The 24,470-nt window shown below is 35.5% G+C and overlaps 1 protein-coding gene and 1 long non-coding RNA gene across 2 annotated transcripts; both read right to left on the bottom strand.

The window, feature by feature from the left end:
* Nucleotides 1-307: 307 nt before the first annotated feature.
* LOC141342110 (uncharacterized) lies at nucleotides 308-1,878 on the bottom strand. Its single transcript, XR_012356661.1, has 4 exons — nucleotides 1,799-1,878; nucleotides 621-718; nucleotides 513-542; nucleotides 308-418 (listed from the first exon to the last, which is right to left on the bottom strand). It is a non-coding gene; the product is annotated as an uncharacterized lncRNA (long non-coding RNA).
* A 3,849-nt stretch (nucleotides 1,879-5,727) lies between these two features.
* LOC141343286 (uncharacterized) lies at nucleotides 5,728-12,800 on the bottom strand. Its single transcript, XM_073847880.1, has 9 exons — nucleotides 12,780-12,800; nucleotides 12,504-12,567; nucleotides 11,990-12,289; nucleotides 11,674-11,702; nucleotides 11,399-11,494; nucleotides 11,122-11,281; nucleotides 10,959-11,029; nucleotides 10,760-10,864; nucleotides 5,728-7,165 (listed from the first exon to the last, which is right to left on the bottom strand). Exons 1-9 carry the CDS (start codon nucleotides 12,798-12,800, stop codon nucleotides 6,902-6,904), a joined length of 1,110 nt encoding a protein of 369 aa, XP_073703981.1. The 3' UTR covers nucleotides 5,728-6,901.
* Nucleotides 12,801-24,470: the final 11,670 nt, after the last annotated feature.

The raw sequence follows: 24,470 nt of genomic DNA, 5'->3' as shown, positions 1-24,470 counted from the left end.
AATTTCAGCATCATTACTCTAGTTGTCAGTGTCACATGATCCTTTAGAAATCATTCTAAACCGTAACACTTTTTTTAGGATTCTTTTATGAATAGAAAGTTCAAACAACAGCGTTTATTTGAAATAGAATCTTTTGTAACTTTATAAATGCCTTTACTGTCTCTTTTGTTCAACTGAATGCATCCTTGCTAAATAAAAGAATAACAAACTTTTGAAAAGTAGTGTAGATAAAAGGAACTCTATGAGATGCATGGATAAAGCAATGAAAAGTCATTATAATAACTTTTATCTTAACGTAATGTCTTACCACTCCATGCCCGGTTGACTTCACTGAGGAAGAGACGGCTGTGAGAACCAAAAGGTAACTTCAGCTCCAACTCCTCTTGCAAAAAAGTTACTCGTACTCGAGTATCTGCACCTGTGTGGTGACAAAAAACAGCTAGACATTAAAAAAGCTGAATACCGATGCACTGACAAACACTGTAACTGCAGAGATGAAAATAAATGCTCACCAACAACAGCAAGCTCATCTGGAGATGAAACTGTGGAGATATTAGATAAAAACCGTTTAGCATGAAAGTGTACTTCCAATTAAAATTAATTAAATAATTCAGTTTTACCTTCAACGACTGAGAAGTCATAAGAAATGGGTATGATTTCATCCAGTGTGACGTCATCGCCAGTGATGGCCATTCTTCGATGGGAATATATGAATAACCTGAGAAAAAAAAAGTTTAAAGTCTGCAAATGCAACATCAGTTTTATGAACTGCTTTGTCTTATGTAACTGATTAAAAACTAAATATTATTCGTAGGTTTTACATGCTGTTATTGAAAGTCAGTAACTTCAAATGAACATTAGATTATCTTTACTGGAAGAATGCTTGTTCATAACCTTGCCACAACTTTCTAAGAATGTCCAATTTTATACCTGCTGAAAATGTATTCATATGTATTCATAGATGTTAATGGACTATGGACTATACCCCACAAAACTCCAGTTGTGAATGACGTAGTGATGTACACTACCAGTCAAAAGATTTTTAATGTCTTTCCTTTTTAAAGAAGTCTCTTCTGCTCACCAAGCCTGCATTTATTTGAGCCAAAGTACAGCAAAAACAGTAAAAATTCTGAAATATTTTTACTATTTAAAATACCTGTTTTCTATTTGAATATATTTTAAAATGAAATTTATTCCTGTGATTTTAAAGCCAAATTTTTAGCATCATTACTTCAGTTACATGATCAGAAATCATTCTAATATTCTGATTTGCTGCCCAAAAGACATTTATTATTATCATTATTATGTTGAAAACAGCTGAGTAGATTATTATTATTTTTTTTAAGTCAGAAGAACAGCATTTATCTGAAATAGAAGTCTTTAAAAATTTTATTTTAGATAAATGCTGGTCTTTGGATTGTTCTATTCATTAAAGAATCCCTTAAATATTGATGATAATAATAATAAATGTTTCTTGAGCAGCAAATCAGAATTTTAGAATGATTTCTGAAGCATCATGTGACTAAAACCTGGAGTAATTATGTTGTAAATTTAGCTTTGATCACAGAAATAAATTACATTCGACAATATATTCAAACAGAAAGCAGTTATTTTAAATAGTAAAAATATTTCACATTATTACTGCTTTTGTTATGTTCTGGATCAAATAAATGCAGGCTTTGTAAGCAGAAGATGCTTCTTTAAAAAAACATTTAAAATCAAAAACTTTTGACAGGTAGTGTATATTAATGTTATTGATGAAAATCAGTATGTTTTTCTTAAAAGTCTATAAACTCACGCATGTTCGTTGTTCTGCTGCACCAGTCCTATCAGTTTGCTCTCTCTCACATCATTCAGCAGTGAAACACACTCCACAGCATGGGTTGGACTGTTAAGGATATCTAACACAGTTCATTGCTTTCCTATCAATCCAGATATTATGCGCACTGATTATACGGTTCAGTTTATAAGAGCTATTTTTAACACTGTACACTGGAGACATCTAGCGGATATGTTAGTAACACGCTGGAATATCCTTTTCCCATCAAAACTGGACATGCTCGATAAAAACAAGAGGGAAAAAAGTTTTTGCTTAGTAAAATACACTGTAAACAGAAATGTACAGAATATTAACCACGTGACATTCACTATAATTTAAATATAGCTCTTATAGGCACACACAGGGTGTGTTTAGAGATTGCTAAATTTCGCAATATGTAACATGTAACATGCATTCGATTTAATCTGAACAGAAACAGACGTTAGCAATGCAATCACGGTTTCAGACGAGCGCTGAGAGGATACTATGGTGCAGTTTTCCCCTTTGGCCAAAGTCTCTTGGATTGCCACGGACTGATCCATTATTCACAGCGAGTCTGCGCCCGATACTTCACACGTAAGAGGTGTCATTTACGATCATTTTACATCAACAGACGTTCAAAGTGCGCCGGATAACGGTCTGAAGTGTTTAAGTGTCTTCATAGCTTCCTCCGGGAGTGCAGACGAGACTTCCCGTCCGAAAATGCCACGCAGCAGCTTTCAAGAGTTCATGTTCAGCACTCAAATCATAGTTTTATCATAGCGTCTGTAATCGGTTATCAAGCGTCTCATAAGCCACGCTAATACAGACACTTCTGATTTTCTCTTCTTTGTATTACTTTTCTTCTGTCCAAGAAGTGGCGTCAGAGACTGCCCAATAGTAGAGACCGCAGAGACACTAAACTTGGTAGGATGGACTCAGATCCCACCCACTACTATTCACTACACATGCACTAGTTGCCGCTATCGTTCGTTATTTGTGGTGTGCCCCCAATGCTTTTGTCCATATATACAGGTGCATCTCAATAAATTAGAATGGCGTTGAAAAAGTTCATTTATATCAGTAATGCAACTCAAATTGTGAAACTCGTGTATTAAATGAATTCGATACACGCAGACCTAACCCTAAGTCTTTGGTTCTTTTAATGATGATTTGGCTCACATTTAACAAAAGGAAAGGAAGTGAAGTGAGGCCAAAGATGGTGTCCCATACTAGGAATTTGTGCTCTGCATTTAACCCATCCAAGTGCACACACACAGTGGTGAACACACACACCGTGAGCACACCCGGAAGTGCCATTGCAGTTTAGGGTACGGTGCCTTGCTCAAGGGACTCACCTCAGTCGTGCTGGTTATTCATTCCCCCCACCTACAATCCCTGCCGGACCTGAGACTCGAACTTGCAACCTTTGGGTTACCTACACTCCCTGCCGGACCTGAGACTTGAACCTGCAACCTTTGGGTTACAAGTCTGACTCTCTAACCATTAGGCCACGGCTGCCCCACCAATTTGCTATCTAACAAATTAGAATATAGTGACATTCCAATCAGCTATATCTCAACAAATTAGAATACTTCTTAAGACTAATACTTTTTTTTTTTTTTTTTTGTGAATTGTTGGCTTTCTGGAAAGTATGTTAACTTACTGTATATGTACTCAGTACTTGTTAGGGGCTCATTTCGCTTTAATTACTGCCTTAATTCAGTGTGGCATGGAGGTGATCAGTCTGTGGCACTGCTGAGGTGGTATGGAAGCCCAGGTTTCTTTGACAGTGGCCTTCAGCTCATCTGCATTTTTTGGTCTCATGTTTCTTATTTTCCTCTTGACAATAGCCCATAGAGTTTGCTGGCCTGTCAAGCACACCAACACCATGGTCATTTAACCAACTTTTGGTGCTTTTGGCAGTGTGGGCAGGTGCCAAATCCTGCTGGAAAATGAAATCAGTATTTTTAAAAAGCTGGTTAGCAGAAGGAAGCATTTAGTGCTCTAAAATTTCTTGGTAAACGGGTGCAGTGACACATTGGACCAAGATCAGTAGATGACATTGCACCCCAAATCATCACAGACTGTGGAAACTTAACTCTGGACTTCAAGAAACTTGGGATATGAGCTTCTTCACCCTTCCTCCAGACTCTAGGACCTTTGTTTCCAAATGAAATACAAAACTTGCTCACATCTGAAAAAAAAGGTCTTTGGACCACTGGGCAACAGTACATTTCTTCTTCTTCTTAGCCCAGGTAAGACGCCTCTGATGTTGTCTGTGGTTCAGGAATGGCTTAACAAGAGGAATATGACAACTGTAGCCAAATTCCTTGACACGTCTGTGTGTGGTGGCCCTTGATGCCTTGACCCCAGCCTCAGTCCATACCTTGTGAAGTTCACTCAAATTCTTGAATCAATTTTGCTTGACAAGCTTCTCAAGGCTGCAGTTCTCTTGGTTGGTTGTACATCTTTTCCTTCCACTTAACTTTTTGTTAAAATGCTTGAAAACAGCACTCTGTGAACAGCCAGCTTCTTTGGCAATGAATGTTTACGGCTTACCCTCCTTATGAAGGGTGTCAATGATTGTCTTCAGGACAACTGTCAGATCAGCAGTCTTCCCCATGATTGTGTAGCCTAGAGAACCAAACTGAGAGACCAATTTTAAGGCTCAGGAAACCTTTGCAGGTGTTTTGAGTTGATTGGCTGATTGGAATGTCGCCATATTCTAATTTAGTTTAGTTTTTGTTAAATGCGAGCCAAATCATCACAATAAAAAAAAAATACTTAAACTTAAGCTACTTTAGTCTGTCTGCATTTAATTTATTTAATACACAAGTTTCACAATTTGAGTTGATTTAACTTTTCCACAACATTCTAATTTATTGAAATGCACCTGTAAGTGACCCTGGACCACAAAACTAGTCATAAGTTGTTGTTTTTTTTTTAATACATTTTTTTAAATCCATTTTATACATATACATTTATACATTTTCTGAAAGCTGAATTGTTAGGACAATATTTGGCAGAGATTCCTATATAAAAAAAAAAAAAACTGGAATCTAAACGTCTAAAAAAAAAAAAAAAAAAGGAGAAAATCAACTTCAAATGTGTCCGAATGAAGTTCTTAGCAATGCATATTACTGATCGAAAAATACTTTTTGATATATTTCTGGTAGGAAATTGACAAAATATCTTCATGGAACATGATCATTACTTAATATCCTAATGATTTTTTGGCATAAAAGAAAAAATGATAATTTTGACCCATACAATGTGTTGTTGGCTATTGCTACAAATATACTGTACCCGTGCTAGCCTACTTAAATGAGTAGTTCACTTTCAGAACAAAAATGTACAGATAATGTACTCACCCCCTTGTCATCCAAGATGTTCATGTCTTTCTTTCATCATTTGTAAGGAAATTATGTTTTTTGAGGAAAACATGTCAGGATTACTCTCCATATAATGCTTCCAAAATGCAGCTTCAAAGGGCTCTGAATCATCACAGCGAGGAAGAAAGGTTTTATCTAGCAAAACGATTGGTTATTTTCTAAAAAAAAAAACAACAACAAAAAAACAATTTATATACTTTTTAACCTCAAATGCTTGTCTTATCTAGCTCTGTGTGTACTCTGTGCAGAGATTAAAAAGTATATAAATTGTAAATGTTTTCAGAAAATAACCGATTGTTTCGCTAGATAAGACCCTTCTTCCTATCTAAATATGTCAACTCTTAGTCTTTCATGCATGTCTACTAATTTCCCAAGCCTGAATCATAATTGTGTAATTGGTTAATTTATGTGACTGAGACAGTTGTGTAGTAATCAGATCAAGAACAAAAACAACAACAACAAGACAAGTAATATATTTTCAGGAGAATGTAAAAAACAATGTACAAATAAATGCTAGACAGGGTGCTGTGAAGATAAAGCATTTATTTATTAATTTCAAAAGCACTTAAGATCTATTGCTTGTGTAACAGTAGAGCTGGTTATCATCTCATGTAACTGTATATATTACATTGCTGTCAGATTAAAGCAGTACAGAGCAATAAACATCAATGCAACCCTTATCGACCAAGCAGTCAAAATCCTAATCTTGACCTTTATTAGATTATCACTGTTACTCTGCCATATTTTTAAAATCAAATATTATTTAAGAAAATCAGCATATCCTATGATCTTAGACCTGTACACTGACATTTTAATAAACATATTTCTCTGTAAAAATAAAGCTTTATGTTTATGAGTGTGGGTTTTACCCACAGCTTTTCATATGTCCAATATTATAAAGGCATTATAAATATTTTACATTGTCTAATTTCCATTTAGATGCATAAAGTGCATACTCCATTTGTTTGGCGTTAACTGGTTTGTACATAACTATTATTTTTGCATGCACACAGGGTGAGATCTGCCTGATTGGATGAGCGATTTGTTATTTCATATAATTAGTATGAGAAAATGGATTATCCGAGCATTGGAGTGATATTTTTCTTTGGAGTATTTCTTTTTAAGAAAGCACAAAACCTGTGTACAGTGGAGACAAAACAAAATACAAGTCAGAAAAAAAAAATCTGATAACTATGATTGACCATAATTCAAAATTGAACGGAAATGTTACTGGTAATTTTCTGCCATGTCATTGTCTGTTTTTTTTTTTTCTATAGATTTTTTCTTACAGTGTATATTAACGCCAAAAAAGAGCAAGAATTAATCAAAGATACACAACTTGTGAGAGGAAGCAAACCTCAAACTTGTTGCTGCAGTGTTAATGTATTCCTCTGTGGATCATTTCTGTCTAACTGTGTTATAAGAAGAATCCAACAACAGGCATGTTCCCACTTGACACAACTCTCTACGGATGCCCATGGTAAAGCTTATTTGGCATCTATACACATATATACACACACTCACACATACACACACTTTGCTTTTTCACACTGATCCTATAGACACACACACCCCTTCATTTGCTTATATCACAAATAATGTAAAAGTGACGGTGAAAGAAGTACAATCAGCTTTAAAATACACATACACTCTCCTAATAGAAAACGGAGCTTCCCTGGATTGCCTATTAAATGTGACTTTGTTACACTCAAGTAAAGACTTTGACTATCCAGAGGAGCAGCAAGGAGGCAGTGAGCAGAGTGGGACAGTGAAGACCCCTGGTGGCGGAGCTGGGCATGTTCACGTCCCCCGTCAGTTTGAGGCATGAGGCGGTTGTAGTGGCATTGCAGCACTCCAAGCAACAGGCAGTAGTGCTTGAGCTTGTGCTTGTGCTTGTACAAGCTGTCATCTTTCTGCAATCTATACTGCAACCCGCCTGCCAGCTCTCTGTGGTAGCAGATATCTTTTGTAGCTAGGAAATAAGACAGTTGCTTTCATTTAACATTTATGTATAAAATTGAGCAGTATGAGATCAGTATTGAACTAAATATCATTTGTGACCCTTGACCACAAAACCAGTTATAAGGGTCATTTTTTTTTTTTAAATTGAGATTTACACATAATCTTAAAGCTGAATATTTTTTTTTCTGCTTTGTTAGGATAGGACAATATTTGGCAGAGATACAACCATTTGAAAATCTGGAGTTGGAGGGTGCTAAATAAATAAATAAAATTAAATACTGAGAAAATCACCTTTACATTTGTCCAAATGAAGTACTTAGCAATGCATATTACTAATCAAATATTAGGTTTTCATATACTTACAGTAGGAAATTTACAAAAAAATCTTTATGGAACATGATCTTTACTTATTATTCTGATGATTTTTGGCATAAAAGAAAAATCGATAATTTTGACCCAAACAAATATTTTTGGCTATCACTAAAAAATATACCCATGCTTATGACTAGTTTTCTGGTCCAGGGTCACATTGCATATACCATACTCAAAACTTGATAGGTATTACTCTCTTAATGTAATGTAAATCCATGTGCGTTTTGTAAAAATACGTTTATTGGAGCATTTTTTCAATAGTATCCTGGACGAGCCCCCACTTATTTTAAGAAAAAAAAAACAAAAAAACAACAACAACAAAAAAACAGTTTTATTCTAAGCATTGGCTGAAACTGGAAGCATTGTCTCATGAAAGGAGGAAAGAGTTAATGAATATTATAGAGTTCACACCAAAGCCGATAACCTTCTGTTTATTAGTATTAAAGCATTAATTAATCATGTTAAAGTTACCTTCAACATGTACCAATACATCTTTTCAAATATAAAATATCAAAACTTGTTATTATTTAATGAACCTGAGTTAACATGAACTAACAAGGAACAAGTGTAGTTTTATTAACTAACACTAACTAAGATTATTAAGTACTGTAGCAAATGTATTGCTCTCTATTGGTTAATGCTAAGTAACCCATTAACTAAGGTTATCTAAGGAAGGTTATTATGAAGTGTTACCAATTACATTTATGTTTTGGCTCAAACCTTAACCTTATGACTTAATTGTAATCAAAAATCTTTTATTTTCCCATGACAAAATCATTCCAATAAGCCAAAATGTCAGTTATATTTGCCTTTTTACAATGCACTTTTACTATAAAGAAAAACTTAAATTAAATTGGGACAAAACTGAAAAATATTTATTTTATTTAACTTTATTTTTTATTAATATATGATTACATTTTTATATTACAGCAAGGTGGAGTGCCCATGAACTCTACTAGAGGGCACCCCATCCCTTGTATCCAGTATCATTTTATAAATATTACTAGTTTTGAGTCACACAATGTAGTTTTAAGAGGTTTTCAGGTGAGAATGTACTTGTTTATAGTTCAAATATACAGTTTATTATTAACATTTTCGGACATGTGAGCTCCAGATCGTCAGCAGATGCTTTGCACTCGTGAACCCGCACAAGATCAGTCTCACCTCAGCCAGATCTTCTGGCTTTGATGTCTCTATAGTGGTTACACCTGAAATATATTTTGTTTTGGGTAAATCTAACAGTAGTCTTTGGTCTCATTAATCTATTATTTGTTCCAGAGAAGAAATTTTTTTGGCGCTGTCTTTGTATGTTTGACTGAATAACCTAGCAACTTTTATGATGGCTCTTGTTGTTGTTCATTAAATATCATTATTAAAATATATATATATTATATAAATAATAGTGTTTAGTATTGAGAAACCGTGTGTGTTTGTGATGGTGATTTTAGTTACACAGTTCTGCTATTAGTTGGCGGCAAGATACTGTTTTTATGAGTCAGCAGTAAAGACTTTTACAATGAAAAGTTGACGCTATAAACGGTTAAATTTAAAAGTTATTTTTATAATTGATCATTTTATTTATAAGTTAGTTTTAACAACAGCTTTACGCAGCCAACAAATGCACTGAGCAACAAAATCGCTCTTAACAGATGAAAGGATATTAACGTGACGACAAAGAAAAAATGTTTTTTTTTCTCAGCAGATATTCAAACTAATTATTTGGAATATTTATTATAATATTATAATATTTATTATAGTTTATAGACTTTAAAGTATTATAGACTAAGTTAAGTCCTAAAACGGCTCGTTCAAATATACCCCCACATGTCCATGTCATGGCATGGGTAGATTTGCATAACACTGTCCATATTTATTTAGAAGAAAAGAAGGCATAACTTTGACTGGCTGTAGAAGTGTTGCAGCCGCCATGTTGTGGAGATGCAGTGTGTTTCATTGCAAAAGTGAAAGTACTTTGTTTAGCCTTCCAAATGAGGACAAAACTAGAAATCAGTGTTAAGTTCAATGCAAAAAATTAAGTTGGTGATGCGCATTTCACAGAGGACTGTTTCCTGAACCTGGGACAGCAGCTTACAATGCCAGCTGTACACAAAGGCTTAAGGCTATAAAGTGGGGCAATTCCAATGTTGCAAGGAAAGTCTGCGCTTCTGACTGATGGCCTGTTAGTACATTTTCATATTTAAAGCATTTGCTACTGACTTTTTTAACGTGAGTTTTGAGCAGTGTAGAGTAGTGCTTGTTGTTTGTCCTTCTACAATCGAAAATGCAGACTTGGTGTTATGCTTAAGTGGTGTTACACGTAAAAAAATCCATATGAGTCATTATAATCAGTAGTTATGTCCCCACTGAATGCAACAAATGCCTCATTTATAATGGGTTTTACTATTTCTGTCTCGTCGCGCCGAGAAACAGCATCACAGCATGTCAAGAGGCTCGGCCAATCACAAAGCACCAGATTGCTGGCCCATCAGAGAACACCACGGTTTTCTTCAATGATGAGTTTTGTAAAAATCAAACCATTTCAGAAAGGCGGGGCAGAGAGGAGCAACAATAATGTACAGTAGGTGGAACATAATATGTTTTTTGAACCTCAAACCACATAAACACAACGCATTACACCAAATACAGAAAACAATGATCTTTTTGGCAACATCATATGGCCCCTTAAATACAGTGAGCTTTTAATACAGTAATATAGTAATAAAGCAACTCAACGTTACTTCGTCACTAAGTGACGTTTTCGAATTAGTAATGGATACTTGAGTTCAGCTGTTAACCTGTCAACTTTAGATTTGAAAGAGGGTTTTGTGACACTCCGTTGTTATTATGTATTTACACACTCATGCCATCTAACTGTTGTATAGCTGTTGTAAATCGGCATGCTGTGATTTCCTATGGCACTCAGCCTGTGGCCAAAAAAAAATTGGTAATATCTTTTTTAAAATATGCATCATTTCATTAAAGATCAACACTCAAGTAAATACTATTTAAACATTTAAAATCCTTTTTTTTTTGTATTCTAATAGAACTAGAATGATTATCAAAACTTTATATTTGTAGTTATCGATCTCTGGTGTGAACGGCCCTAAACTCTAAACGAAAACATTTAGCAATTCAACCAAATAAATAAACCTAACAAAAAAATGCAGTAACATTAAATTATTAAGTTATTAAATTAATGTACGTTATTTATTTTTTATTTTTTTTACTTTACCATGCAGTAGTCCTGACCAACTGGACACATCACCGCATTACTGGCGGCAGTAAAGCTTTTGTAACACGCTGCCCCAGTACACTTGATATTATGACACTTCTTGCCCTTTTGGGAGTAAGAAAAACAAAGAAAGGTCAGAAGGTGATAAAAAGATATTTGTTTGTGCCATACAGTGGCAAATAACTTGGTGTGTCCTTACATTGCTTGCTTGGGTAGTTGTAACTGTGGCCTTTATAGTTGTGGATGTAGTAGTAGATGTTGTTGTGGCTACTAATGACAAGACAGCAGTAATAAAACCATCAATATTCAAATGTTACCACTTACATATATTAGAGACAATAAAAGAAATAACATGAGGTTACCTGTGGTACTGACTGAACTGAACATGCCAAGCAGAGTGTTGTTGAGGCAGTTGGTTGTGTTGCAACAATTCACGGAGCAATTACTGAGAGTCGCGTTCCCGCAGGACACGCCACATGAGGCACTGCAGCTGACAGAGTAACCTGCGTCCTGTTTCATTATCTGAAGCATAACAGAACAAGAAGTAACTCTTTAAATCAAACCCGCATCAGTGCATGATTTGCATGGATTACTTTCCACTGGAGATTCCCATCTGAAAGCGCCTCACGGCAGACTGACCTGACAGAAGTATTTGCTGGAATTGCAAGACTTCGCCGTCATGTTCATGAACTGGGTGTAACAATCCGTCGTGCAATCAAATGCTGGACAGGATAGCTTTTGGGAAATCATTACACAAATATTACACCGTGAAATTATTTTACGAAGATTACTGGAGTAGCTTTTAAACAAGTCGTTCAAAATCTTATATTTAATCCAATGTGGCTTTGCCATTTCTTTGCAATTTATTGTAAAATTTTGTAGCAGTAACCAAATGTGTACTTTTATGTACTTACCGCAGGGTAAGTTTCTGAAGATGTATTCACTAGAAACAAGAACAAAATAAATCAATGCAGTTGCTGTCAAATCCAAAGTGTACATTTTTTAAGTGCTTTTCAAAATATATTTTCAAAGATGTTATATTTTCATATACATATTGTTTTATTCATATTTCTATTTCTAAGTTTTTTTTTAAAAACACTGACAGTAAAGATATATTCTATATCTATTTGTATGTATTATCAATATGTAGAAATTAATAACTACATGCAAATGGAAACCACATATTGAAAATCACAACCACACACAAATAATGTGAGACAAAAGGAATACCTGTGTCTGTACTATTGCCAGTTAAGGTAGGAGTAGTAGCAGTGTTAATAGCAGTGCTCTGTGTGCTAGTGACTAAAGTTTCTGTCACAGTAGAGCCTAATGTGGCCATAGTTGATGACGGGTCAGAGGTAGCAGAAGACACGCTTCCTGGATTCATAGTTGTTGAACTCTGGCTTGCAGGTTCTGACATTGTAGATGACATTGTAACTGTTGGCAGAGTGGTTGTGGGACTATCCGTTGTGTTTTCTGACCACACTTTAGAGAGCAGACTCATTTGCAATAAAAGAAAAAACAGGAAGCCTGTTGGAAAGACAGATTGGACAGACAGATAAAGGACAGAAAATGTCTGACAGCTAGGGCATTTAACATATTTGCATAGTGGTTGAATGTTACTTGGCTTGAGAAATGCATGGAAAAACATGCACTCAATAATCATGAATTTACAAAACGTTGACTTAGACTTTTTTAGCCATTAAATATTAACAAGTAAAATCCTATCAAATATCAAACAAACCTGTTTTCGAAAACCTCCGAGTTTTGCTTATATCGATAGTGCAATATATTTCTCCCAGCGCCATCTGAAAGCATGAAATATAAAGATGAAAAACAGCAAGAATACTGATGTGTTTATGGATGCTGATGCATTTGCTTGCTGATTCATTTCACGTTTAAGCGGTCCAAGAACCAACAAAAAGCAAGGCATGTATCAGCATCAGAAAAATCCCTTTGCCACTGAATTGGTTTGCATCCATGACGTTTGAGACAAATGTTCACCGAGAGCTATGCAAACCTGACCTGTCACAATTGCCATTGCGGAACATGCCTAACCTCCGGTGACCTCTGATCATGATATTCTGCTTTGATCTGCAGCGGAGCATGTCATCAGAGTCAATTTCTTCGAATAGATGTCAATTGTTTGGCTGAAACAGAGCCACATTGATTCGGGTTCCACTGGCGCATGTATTTGAATTTGAAGCAGGCGGCATTTCAGTGTGGCTCTATCGATGTTACATCAATGTTACATCACAGAAATCGCAATCTTTGTTTGAATTTCTCTGGCAGACACACCGGTTCGTAGTTACAAAAGTTCCCTTGCTGCGAGGCTGCTTGCCCACACACAATTAACAACTTGTTTGTTCTCTGTGAATCCCACGGGCGTAAGTGCAAAGCACGGCTTGTTACCCCTTTCCCCATGAGGCGGAGATCAACCCCGTCAGGAAACTACCCTGGAAACCAATGACAACATTGGTTCATCCAAATTATGACTATTTCTCTTTCTGTTCCACATGTTTTTGGATGACTTCAACCATCTGTTTGCATTTCTCTTCCCTAGCTTGCTTATTAATCTGGCATTGATTATTACAAATATTAGTGGCTGTTGAATTGCTTTTGTAAGTTGCTTTGGAAAAAAAATCATGTGCTAATTGCGTATACGTAAACTATTATTATAATTTAGATTTAGATGCACTGAAAAAAAAATTGAAGTAGGATTTACAAATTTCACTTAGAAAGTAAATAAACATGATTTTTTTCTTAAAAACATCAAGTATATACAATTCTGTTGATGAATTTCTGTATTTACTAATTTGATATTGTTAATTGTTTAGGAAGCATCTCACTAACCTTTTTTATTTAACATAACATTTATTTTACATTATAACATACATTGATATTTAAGAAAACAATTGCACAGAACTCATTCCCCCAAAAAGCAAGAAATCTCAACGGGCATCTAAAACAGTATTTTCCAACTAAATACACATGTAATATTTAGCATTTGCCATATGAAGCATCTTGGCTTTTTTCTAGACTCTCGATATCACCTGTTTGAAAACATGGCAACCCTCTCTACGCAACAGCATCTCTTGCGAAAATCCTTCTAGCTAAACCGATAGCCCTATTTATACATTTACAACATCTTAATCTGGTATATTGGGAAATGTTGCTTACCTTCGCCGTACAGTGGGAAAGCACAGATTGGACTGGACTTGTAACAGCTGTGGATGAAGTTAAGAGTGTCTATATGATCCTCTCTCTCTCTTTCTCTCTCTCTCCCTCTCTGTTGCTATTTGCTCCTCCAGCGTGGTGACATCAGAGGGAAGGTTTCCTAATTAGTGGAAACTCATGGGATTGGTCTGCTGATTGCGTGCTTAAAGTAGAATGGTGGGCTGTCTTTATTGAAATGATGTATTCAACTTTCTATTGATATTGTGAGTTATGTTTACGAGAAGGTAAACTGCTAGACAAGAATGAGAAATTAAGTGTGTAGAAGTTAAAATGTTAAAGCACAGATTTTTTTTAGCCTTGAGAAATGTATTTAAAAATAATAAAATTATTTAAATAATAATTAATATATTAGATAAAACACTCAAAAAAATATAAATACAAATAAAATCAATATAGAATGAACTCAATTAAATTAAGGGCAGGATTATAGCCATCCAATAAATATACGTAGCCCCAGCTCATAAAAAACACATTCATGCAATGAAATGTAATTGAGTTGGGCCAACTCAGTTTGATCAAATTAGATTTTAAATGAAATTGATATGTTTAGGAAGTGATTTTATATATTTACAATTTTTTTTTGAAAGTAAAACATTTTACTGGTATTAGGCAGAAATCTTGCTTATTTATGATATAAAACTAAAGATTAAATGAAAAACGACCAACATGGGAGCTCCTTTAATATTTGAAAAGCATCACAGGATACAGGAAATTGGTTAAAAGAAATAAGGTCTTATAACAGTGTAAGCAGAAGACAGCAACACTTGAAAAATCTGAGTTGAATTAAATAGAAAAAAATTAAAATTAGTGGTCAACAATTGAAGTAGATTAAAACCTATCCTCAAAGTTGTCCCAAAACCAAAACAATACCCATTCTTGTCTTAGGACAACTTTGATTAACTTCTTTTATCCACTTCAAATGTTGACTACTATATTTCACTAGACTCATAGTCATGTGAAAAATTAACATTTTCAGTTAATGAGAATAAATATCTAAGAATGACTAAGAAAACTGAAGTATTTGAAATGCATTTATTTTGTGATAAGTATATTACAAATACATTTACCTATTTATGCACTTAATAAAAATACTATGCAATTGTACTTTTCGGCATACTAAATGGGTATACTCAAAGCCTGCTAAATTGGAATAACTAATTTTGTACGTAATGCACTTCAATTGTGAAGAAGTCTTCTGAGGTCTGACTAAAGATATACTGAAGTATATTTGACTGTGCTAAAGTGGAAGTATTGCAATTATATTTCATGTACACCTTAAATGTCTTGCATTTAAGGACTAATATTATACAGAGATCCTTAATAATAGTGATATAAAAACATAATATTAAGAAATGTGCAGTGTGCAATTTTTTTTCCAAATAAAGTTTAATTAAATGTCAGTAAGTCTTAAGTCCCTAGTAAAAAAGGTAATAGATTAAAATGCATTTTTTACTAAGTGCAGTTCAAGTCTATTTACACATTTACTGACATAACGCTCTAGACTTACTGATATAAAAATTGTAATAAAACTTTATTTGGAGTACTACTTGTGCACAATGCACATTTCTTAATATTAAGCCTAAAATATGTTTTAATGTCACACAAAAAATTTAAAGTGTACCTAAAGTATACTTGCAATAGTTCCACTTTAGCACAATCAAATATATTTCAGTATATCATTAATTGGACTTCAGCACTACTTCAGCACAAATAAAGTGCATTAATTACAATTGTATTCTAGTTTAGTGTATTAAAAGTACTAATGCAGAGTATTTTTTGAAATACATAATATGTAAATGTTTTGTAGTATACTACATTTATTTTAAATAGATTTCAATATATATATATACTTTTCAAAAACTTTTCAACTTTTAAAAAAGGCAACAAATTTTTTTTTTTAGTTTTTAGTACAATCATTGTCATGTAAACATCTCCATAATATCCAAACTTTTCACAATACTACGAGAAATGTATGTAATTCGGGTCGATCTCATCTGTTCTGTGAAATTGCAGTTTACTGCTCTTTGTACAGCATGAGCACAAACTCCCTGCATGCTTGAAAAGCTGTGGAGATCTATTTGGGGCAAGTTGAGAGAAGTAGCTGTGGCATGTGTCACACTGCTGTAAGACGGACTTTGAAGGTGATTTCAGCAGGTGAAATCAAGACTTTCCCACAACAATTACCCCTTTGTAGTGGTTTGTATCACAAAAATGCAGAGCACCAGCTCTGAGACACTGAAGGATTGTGGGCACTCAGATGACAAACATGGATTTCTGGGATTTCCTAAAATTTTTCATATAGTTAATACACTCTTCTACACTTCATTTTTTACACTTTAAGTCATGCTACACTGTACTCTGTTATTGTGGGTATGGAGGATTGGAAATACTTTGGGTTAACTTTCCAAGTACATATAATGCTGAAACTAAAATGCAGGTCTGGTCCAGTATCAGTAATCAATTGTTTCTCTAAAAGCACAGCTAGCAAAAGGAAAGAGAGTCAAGTTTTAGCAATAAGTGTCCTGTATGTTTCAAGGTCTCTGAAAAATAGATATTCATTTACATGAAAAGCTGGTGTTTGACTATTAAGTTACAAAATAAAAACAAATAGAAACTGAAACTTTGTCAACACAAATCTGAATGTTAGCTCAAAAACCGTTTGAAGATTAGTTTATTTATTAGGCTTTTGATTATTTGATAATGCTGTACATCTGTAAAAAGATTCAGGCAATGAAATGTAGAAAAAAGTTTTCATGAAACTAAATACAGAGTATTTATTTACAGGTAATGTTCAGAATTACATCACCACTCTTTGAACAACTGAAAAGGATTCTGTTCCCATTTCTATTTTGTGATTGAACCGTTGATTCTAATCCCTGCTTTTGGCCAAATGTTATAAAACATGCAGACTCGTCAGTCCCTTGATAAGGATTGGCATGGTATCAAAAGATACCAATGGATACCTAACTTTTGCACCTGCCGTTGCCAGACAGATGGCTGGGGTAGTACATGACTTCATTAAAAAGCTGTAAAGATGTTAAATCGAAGGTGATAAAAAGTTACAACCCTGATCGGAATTGAGCAGTCAGGGACCTTAAACCACAAGGACCTTTTCCATTGGGCTTCCTTCTTGGTAGCTCACATCAGAGACAAAATAAGTTGGCAAAACAATAACAACCTCTTTTTTCATTTCAGAGGTGTCCAAATCGGCACCTGGAGGGCCAACGTCCCTGCAGATTTCAGCTGCAACTTTCTCAAACAACTGCCTGAAAGTTTCTAGCAGAGGTCCTGAAAAGACCTCAGTTGCCTGGTTCTTGTGTATTTAATAAGGGTTGGAGTTAAACTTTGCAGGACAGTGGCCCTTCAGGAGCAGGACTGAACACCCCTGATTTTCTTGGATAGCTGCTTCTACTTCTACAACTTTAATTAGGGGTGTGTCCGAAGCATGAATCCGTAATTGGAAAGACGCAAAAAAAGAATAACGTATTCTACGGAGTTACTAAAGGGACAAGGCTAGCTGCTTGTTGGCGGTAGTCTGTTAGAGACTCTACAGTACATAAAATTTTAATTATCACATAAACAGTGTAAAAGTCTCTTAAAGGGAGTGCTCCTAATTTCAGTTTGTTACCTGTATAAAAGACACCTGTCCACAGAAGTAATCAATCAATCAGATTTAAAACTCTCCACCATGGCCAAAACCAAAGAGCTGTCCAAGGATGTCAGGGATCAACCAGCTAAGGACCAGTATAAACCAGCAAGGGACCAGCATAAACCAGCAAGGGACCAGCATAAACCAGCATAAACCAGCTAAAACCAGCATCCCAGCACCAAAACATACCTAACCAGCATATGATGTTTTTTTCAGCAGGGAACTTTCTTGTGATCCTGAAGACCTTGATTAGCTTGTTCAGGTGTGTTTTATTAGAGCTAAACTCTACAGGAAAGTGGACCTTGAACCCATGTAAAATGGCTTTATGGCATTAATAGACATGCACACATGGTGACTATTGCAAGTCTGCAAGGCTGCAAGTGCACATGAAGTGTGCCATTTAGGACAGGGTCTTTAATGCAAGCTTCTAAGTTTAAGCAAAAAGGCACATATTTGCATCAGGATCACCAGAAACCTCTAGGTAGGTGTGTTGGAGTTAAATTTTGCAGGACATTGGCCCTTCAGGAGCATTTTTGGACTCCACTGGTCTTAGGCCTCCAAGTTCAGGCATCAGTTTAGAGCAGGGGTGCCCAAATTCAGTCCTGGAGGCCCGGTAACCTGCAGAGTTTAGCTCCAACCTCAATTAGACACACCTGAACCAGCTAATCAAGCTCTTACTAGGCATACTAGAAACTTCCCGGCAGGTATGTTGAGGCAAGTTGGATCTAAACTCTGCAGGACACCAGCCCCCCAGGAACGAGTTTGGGCACCCCTGGTTTAGAAGGACTTCCAACTGATTAAGTTGGAAACCCCAAGTCAACAGGAACATGAGTGCATAACCCACCAAGACTGTCTTTACAAACCTTTCACAAAGCTTGACATTATCCTCATATTACCCAGAAGAGTCTAGTCCTGCTCCTGGAGTTTGGAGTTCCTGCAGGGTTTAGCTCCCACCTACCCCAACCCAAGTTTAAAGTTATCCTGAAAACCTTGTTTAGCTTCCCTGAGGTGTGTTGGTTTATGCTGGTTTAAGATCGTCCTTTGCTGGTTTATGCTGGTCCTTTTGCTAACAGGCATCCCAGCATCAAAACTACCTAACCAGCATATGCTGTTTTTTTTCACCAGGGTAATTAGGATTTGAGCCAATCCTGCTCCTGAAGGACCAATATCCAGCAGAGTTTAGCTTCAACCTGCTCCAGCACATTTGTCTGGAAGTTTCTAGTGCAGGGGTTCTCAACTCTGGTCCGTGAGATCCATTTTTTTGCAGAGTTTAGCTCCAGCCCTAATCAAACACAGGTGAACAAGTTAATCAATGTCTTTAGGATTACTCAAAAGTTACAGGCAGATGAGTTTGATCAAGGTTGGAGCTAAACTCTGCAGGAAAGTGGATCTTGTGGGCCAGAGTTGAGAACCCCTGTTCTTGTGAGTCTGAAGCCTGTTGAAAAACAAAACAGCATATGCTGGTTAGGTAGGTTTTGATGCTGGTGTGCTGGTTAAGATGGTTCTTTGCTGGTTTATGCTGGTACTTAGCTGGTTTATGCTGGTCCTTGACCAGCAACATGACCAGCTAAGGACCAGCATAAACCAGCTAAAACCAGCATCCCAGCACCAAAACCTACCAGTACCTAACAAAAAAAAAAAAAAAGCCAGCATATGGCTTTTTCAACTTAATTTCTTTGGTTCAGGTGTGTTTAAGAGAGCTGGAGCTAAACTCTGCAGGACAGTGGTCCTCCAGGAACAGGTTTGGACACCTGTGAGCTAAAGGATAGTTACTGGCCATCGAGGAGCATGATTGGACACCAGTATATACCAGTGTAAGTCCACTAACAATCCTTATCCCATGGTTCAAAATGTTACACAAAAACAGCTCTCAGATAACAAGGGGTCATTAGGGAGACATTAACCAAAATACAGAACCACACCTGAGCCAACATGCAGTGGCTTTGGAGCCTGATAAAGACTTGTCTGATCTGTGGTTTGGATGAAATGCCTGTCCCCAGCTGAAAGTGGAACCGAAATAGAGGAAGATGACGGGGAGCGTGTTGCCGTCACATTCCCTGCAAAAACTTCCCTCAGCTCACCCAGCTCAGACCCTTGATGTTAAACTTTGGGCAGCTTCACTTCCTTGGCACAACGTAACATACAAGTCATTCAGTCAGAGTGGCACCAACACCAACTGCTTCAGGTGTAACAGATGGTGTTATGGAGCTGCTTGAAGGTGTTGTACTGGGACTTGGCAACACAAATGTTTTCTTGACGCAATTGCATTCAGTTAGGCTACAAGATCCATCAGTTCCTGCAAATCCTCTTCTATTCCCATTGAGCACAATGATGCTTGCCGCAGAAGGGGAAGCAGATGTGTAGAGGAGACCACAGATGAGACCCAACACAAATGAATTGTCTCCCAGGGTCGTATACTACTGTTTCACTTCTATTGCTTATCAAAACACCATTTTCTTCATATATAACAAAGTACTTTACTGGAGTAATGACATCTGACATAATACTTGTTTTAGTGATCAATTTTATGTTTAAAAGTTTTTTCTTTTGTTGATGAAAAGTAAATTCTTTATAGACAGTTTCAATGAATTTTATGTCAAAGCAAATGCATCGCTGCATCCAGTGTATATCTTGCATCCATAAAACCATGTAAATTATTTGGCCAAGGACTGGCTATTAACTATTCATTTTTTCTCTAAATGATAGCTCTGGGTATAGTGTGCCAGATGCTTCCGGATAAGCAGTTGCTTAACAAATAATAGAGACTGAGCTTTGCATTCAAATGCAGGACATTTATTTAGTTGACAAAGTGTGAATTGAAGGTTAAAAATTCTTAGGGAGAGACCCATTTGCTAAATTAAATGATCAAGGATATTTTTCATTATGCAAACTAAACATAGCTCAGGTCTCTGCAAAGAATTTGGATGAAGCAACATAATAATGATGTAATAACATATTTGCTCAGTCCAAAGTATATTAAGCAATATTAAACCTTGTCTGATTTATGATATTTTGAGAATGAGAGTATGAGCAAAAAATGAGTTTGAAACAGGATTATACATATGCTTTATGATGCATTATTAGATGTATTTTCTTGTTTGTTTTTAGTTGATTTCATTACAGTTTTTAAGGCATTACATTTTTCAATTTAAGTTTCCATATAGTGCTAGTCACAGGATCAAACAAATGTTATCCCTCTTAAAATATTATAGCCTATTTAATAAGCATTTATATGATCTCTTTATGAGATCTCTATTGTACTGACTTGCCTGAAGATTGTAGCAATTACTTTGTTGTTATTAATTGATTGCAGGCCTCATAAAAATCAAATTAAGTGTAGTGATTTGTGCCTCTTTCCCCCTTTACTAGAGGAAAACATTATTCAGTTCAATTCAGTTAAACTCAATTCCAATATATCTGTATAGTGCTTTTCACAATACATTTAGTTCCAAAGTAGCACAGAAATTGCACAGTTATGGCACAAGTTATGCGCATCTCTAAAACGAATAATTATGGACCAAATTGTTGAAAAATTGATAAAGAATATTAAACATCAGCTTTTAAACAGTTATTCTAATATGATTCCTCACAAATAACTTCATTGAATATTAAAGATCAACAGAAAAAAAAAACAAATTTTTCCAAGAGGAGAAAATGATCAGAGCCAAGCCCTGCATTCGTAGCAAGCAGGAGGAAATATAGTACGTTTCTGTCATCTGTAAAATTTTGCTCTCAAATATGTGGTTTTGCATTTCCATTTGCAGCCAGGGGACATGTTTGCATTGCATCTTTCATTTTCATAATTACTTCACTTCATTCGGGACAAATGCATGTTGTTGAACTATAGTAAAACTATAATCAAATGAGGTGGTCATGTCGAAGACACAGGCAAATAGCTTTCCACCTAACTACATTGCTCATTAAATAAGTCAAAAAGTAATACAAATGTATAAATGCAAAATACATTTCTATTTACATTTGCATTTAATGGGAGACACTGCAGGCAAAAACGCTGTTTTTTCATGCACCTATCAAGTTTGAGATTTTGGGTTTTTGATTTTTCATGAAGTGGTTTTTCAGACTAGTGCAAACATCCAAAAACACTGTTAAGTGTTTCTTTTATAGCACTTTATCTATTTTGGATTTTTAAATTACAATCCATATTTTTAAAGGCTGTTTTCTCAAAAAGGTTTTTACAGAGGGATTTGTTCATTTATAATTAGCTTGATTTTATACAACATTTTATTCCCCCAAAAATGGTAAAAAATCTTGTTCTAATTTTTTTTCTAAATTATGGCATTACGAAATGAGATACCCCATATTCCCTATGTAAAAACATTTGACTCTAATATGTCAAAAAATTAAACATGAATTTTGAAACTGACTTCACCCAGTGTTCAGATTTTTGTACTAGAAATGTATGCAAATCAGCGCATATTTTATTAAACAATGACTCATTTGCATATTTAAATATGCAATTTTACATTTTAGGAAACTTGTAATACAAAAAATGTTTGCAATTATCAATGTAATCAATCCTCTGGGTAAGTAAGATGATAACTATTAGTGATTTTTTTTACCCTATTGACCTGCAGTGTCTCGCCTTACTGTACTTTGCATTAGGGCTGTCGCGATAACCGCAATATCGCAATACCGCGCTATTGACGTGCATAACCGCAGAGGAATGCAACAACCGCAGCAACCGCGATATTTGCCTGTTTTCTTTTTTCCTAAGGATTTGCCCTTCTCACTTAATGCCTGTGCGCTGAATATTAAATTAGTAATAAGTTAGTAATGATAACATAATGTGTTTATTATGAGGCTCAGTTGATATGCACTTAACAAGCCTAAACAGACAGCGAATGAGAGAGAGATCGACTGAGCTTGTGCGATTACCTGCGTCTGTCTTTCAGATTGAGTATGTATGTGAAACTAGCTTGTCATGTCCAAGGAAAGTGAAATCTCTGTCTTAACATCGGTGCTCTGCTGGTCAGCTGAGCCTTTAAAAGTGGCGATTAAAGTTAAAATGATTTCAACATCGTGTTTCATTACGTCTCTCTTTGAATAAATAAGCGTTTTTGAACGTATAGTTGAATGAACGGATTAGACTTACTCAAAGATAGTCTCTTGCCTCCATCTTGTGGCGTAAAAATGAAACTGCACTGACTGACAGCTCGTCTAGAACACGCAGGTGAAATACTGACAGAAAGTCTCTTGTCCAGTCAGACTCGAGGGTGCGCGCTAACTGTTATATACACGAAGATTTCAGATGCAAAGCCTCTAAGTATGTCTGACATTTTTCTTCAAAATTTGCATTTCTTACTGGCTAGGTTTCTATGTAAGTACTGTTTACTTCACTTCATATATCAACGCGATTTGGTTTCGGTTTATTGATTTCTGAATATGACCTTACATTGTAACAGCCTACACACAATTATATGGCGGTAATACCGCATACCGCGCTTCTGAGCCACTCAAAATTACCGCAAGGGAAATTCCTTAACCGCGACAGCCCTACTTTGCATTCAATGTTCATTGCACTTCAAAAAATGTGTGTATGTGTTTTTTTTTTAAATTGTAAATAAAAGAAAGATTATTGGAGGTTTTACAAGAAAATACAGTTTCAGACATTTTAAAAGTATAATGTTTAATTCAAATGTTACGCCATTTGCTTCTAATTCATTTTAAAATTTACTAGCTATTTCTGAGTGAAAACTGTTTCTATACCATTTATATTCAGTGCCACTGTGAAAATACAATACAAGTATTTCAATTATTAGGTAAAAATAAATCCTTAAGTCACCAACTTTCCCTTTATTTTGGTACAATGAAATTACCATATTGTTCTTCAAAGAAATAATCTTCAATTACCATGAAAATACCATAGTACATAAAAACCAAAGGGCGCTATATCAAATAATGTGACGCTTACAGTATCTGATAGCAGGCAGGCTCTACATATTTATTGCCAGATGGGGAAATTACACTGTGCAAACACTATAAATTGTTTTGAATGAAATGAATGAAAATGCTCTGTCATTTATAACAATGCAGGTAATTCATAAATGAAGTGAATGATCTGAATTCAGAAGGCTGTATGGCCTGTTGTGTCCCGGTGGACAGGTGCTCGGAGAGCGTGCTAATGAAACCCCTGAGAGTCCAAATGCGGCTCGACAGCTAACAGTACTTTAATATCAAACACGTTATGAATGCACATCAGTTTACAGGTCAGATTTAGAAGAATTTGAACTGAAAAAGCGAATTTATTAAGGACATCCTAAATGGAGACTGTGACTAACAAGCTTTAAAATGACAAAATAAACACTATTAAAATCACTGTAAAAATTGGTAACCTGCAACTAAGTTATTTCTACTTAATTTAATTCCTAAAAAATGTTTTGTTGGCATAAATGAATTTATTTGAGTTGATTCAGTGATATTAAATAATATTTCAAGTTTTTAGACTTTAGTGACTATTTTAGGTTAAGTGCATCTAATCTTGCACATTCATTTTCATTTTATGGAAAAGAGTGGCCAGGATATTCTTCAAAAATGTATATTTTGTGGTTCACAGATGAAGGAAAATCATGTGGGTTTGAAACGCCATAAAATTAGGTAAATGGTGACAGAATTTTCATTTTCGGGTGAACTGTGCCTTTAAGATGGAATAAACGCTCCCTAGTGCCTCTGTTAAAGAGGCCGTGTTTTTATGGTAACATTGAACTGCTGTTTACAACAGGCCACAATTTTCCACCCATCCCACTTCTGACAATCCAGAAATACACAGCAGACTATTTACACAGACGAATCAGGCGGCGTCATTTT

Source organism: Garra rufa, chromosome 9 (assembly GCF_049309525.1).
Source record: "Garra rufa chromosome 9, GarRuf1.0, whole genome shotgun sequence".
Classification (NCBI taxonomy): domain Eukaryota; kingdom Metazoa; phylum Chordata; class Actinopteri; order Cypriniformes; family Cyprinidae; genus Garra; species Garra rufa.
The sequence above is the reverse complement of the archived record's forward strand: the minus strand, read 5'-3'. Positions and strand labels throughout refer to the sequence as shown.